We start from the raw sequence: 1,856 nt of genomic DNA, 5'->3' as shown, positions 1-1,856 counted from the left end.
GGAGGACTTGCTGGGAGAGGACAGGCTGTGCCTTGGGCTGCACTAACAGCAGAACCCCAAAGCTGTGGGATGGGCAGTCCCAGAGAGCTGCATCCCCTTCAGTCAGGGCTCTGAAGTCCCAAATTTCCTTTTCCTCCCCAGGCTTGGCACAGGGGGCACATCCAGGCTGGGGCTGCTCCTTGTCCATTCCAATTCCTGACCCCCTCTCAGCTGCCTGCAGCTCCAGCTCCCTCCCTCCATCTCACACAGCCCCAGAGTCCCCAGCAGAGTCCCTGTCTCCTGCTCACATAGAAAGCTACAGAGCAGCACAGCAGTGCAAGACCCCACAGTTCTCTGTAAATCTCAAATGCTTTCCTCGATGCTGAACAAAGCCCAGCCATTTATAGAACAGCTCAAAAGACAATAGAGGCAAGGTGCAGAATCACAGCTGATTCCCTCTTGGACACATTGCTGTCCTAATATGTTAACTTAAATATTAATTGGAGTAAGTGAAAAAAAAATTAAAATTTGTGCCCTTCTCTTCCCCCCTAAATTCCTCTCCCCCCCCCATTTAAAAAAAACCCTTCCTCCCTTTTGCTTGATGGTTTCTTTAATGGATGAAAGCAGAGATCACCACACTTTCCATCCCTTAAGATGAATCTTCAGGGTATATAAATTGCTTGAGTAAATAAAAGAAAGGAGGGAATTACTAATTTAATGCTCTTCTATCTCTTGGGGAAAAAGCCCATGTAATTAACTGTAATGAGATTAAACTAACTTGTTGTTATTAATTTCCCAGTGCTGGGAAACTATATCAGAAACCCATAAGGCTGTGTCTTAACCAGCCTTATCAACATTTGGCTTGCATCCTTCAGTTTTTACATCCTTCAGTTTTAAAGGAAAATGCTTAACTTCATTGAGTTGCAAAGCCACTCAGAAGTACAAGACATTGAATCCAGTCCCTTCAGGTAGGGACAGGAGATTCGTATGAAGCTGAGCACCATGAATGGGTGGAGCCAAAAGCAACAAATGCCACCTAAACCAGATCAACAGAAGAGTAATTACTAAATTCTTACCAAAACTTTTTTCCATTACTTCTTTCTGACACATATCTTGAACATTCACTGTGCAGTTCACGATGAACTCTGGGGAGGAGCAGTCATTATTTAGCTGGAACTCCTCACACTGGTAACACTGTATTTGCAAACCCGAACCTGGAACAGACAGAGATTTGTTCAAAACCATGGAATGCTTTCTTTTGGAAAGGACCTCATAGATCATCTCATTCCAAGCCCCCATCACGGGCAGGGACACCACCTACTCAACCGGGTGCCCCATCCAACCTGCCCTTAAATAGTATTTAAAAAAACAAACCAAAACAAACAAAAACCAAACAACCAACACGTGCCAGAAACCTTCCTTATCTTTTCCCCTCTCGCATTTGGCCGTTCCTAGCTACTCAACAGCTCAGCCAAAGTATCTCTTTGACAGATATAAAGTAAAAGAAGCGTGCCGCTGAGGCTGAGCGCTGCCGGCTCTGCTGATGCTCCTTTCCGCGGGGCGGCCGCTCCAGCGCTGGAGACGCCGCCGCCAGGAGGCGACGGGCACCGGTACCGACACCGGCATCGGCACCGGCACAGCCCCGCAGCCGCTGCCCATCGCCCGCCCATCGGCACAGCGGGCTGAAAGCCGCCCGCGCCCCGCAGCGAGAAACCCGGCTCACAGATACGCTCCGGCTCTTATCTGTGCCGACGGGTTTACTTAGCTACTAATTAATTACAAACGATTTAATTACTATTTTGCCATGCACAATTAAAGCGGCGGAGCATCCCTCGCCAGCCGCCTTTATCATGCAAACGAGGCGCTCCCGCGGTTCG

General features: G+C 48.3%; 1 protein-coding gene across 1 annotated transcript in view; it reads right to left on the bottom strand.

The window, feature by feature from the left end:
• The window catches only part of LYPD1 (LY6/PLAUR domain containing 1), a 15,520-nt gene extending 14,296 nt beyond the window's left edge, over window positions 1-1,224 (bottom strand). Inside the window, exon 1 of the mRNA XM_005416008.2 lies at window positions 1,056-1,224. Coding sequence (XP_005416065.2) covers window positions 1,056-1,224 — 169 coding nt within the window. The remainder of the gene's footprint in view (window positions 1-1,055) is intronic.
• Between the last annotated feature and the right edge of the window lie 632 nt (window positions 1,225-1,856).

This window comes from Geospiza fortis, unplaced genomic scaffold (assembly GCF_000277835.1).
Source record: "Geospiza fortis unplaced genomic scaffold, GeoFor_1.0 scaffold112, whole genome shotgun sequence".
NCBI classification, from domain to species: domain Eukaryota; kingdom Metazoa; phylum Chordata; class Aves; order Passeriformes; family Thraupidae; genus Geospiza; species Geospiza fortis.
The sequence above is the reverse complement of the archived record's forward strand: the minus strand, read 5'-3'. Positions and strand labels throughout refer to the sequence as shown.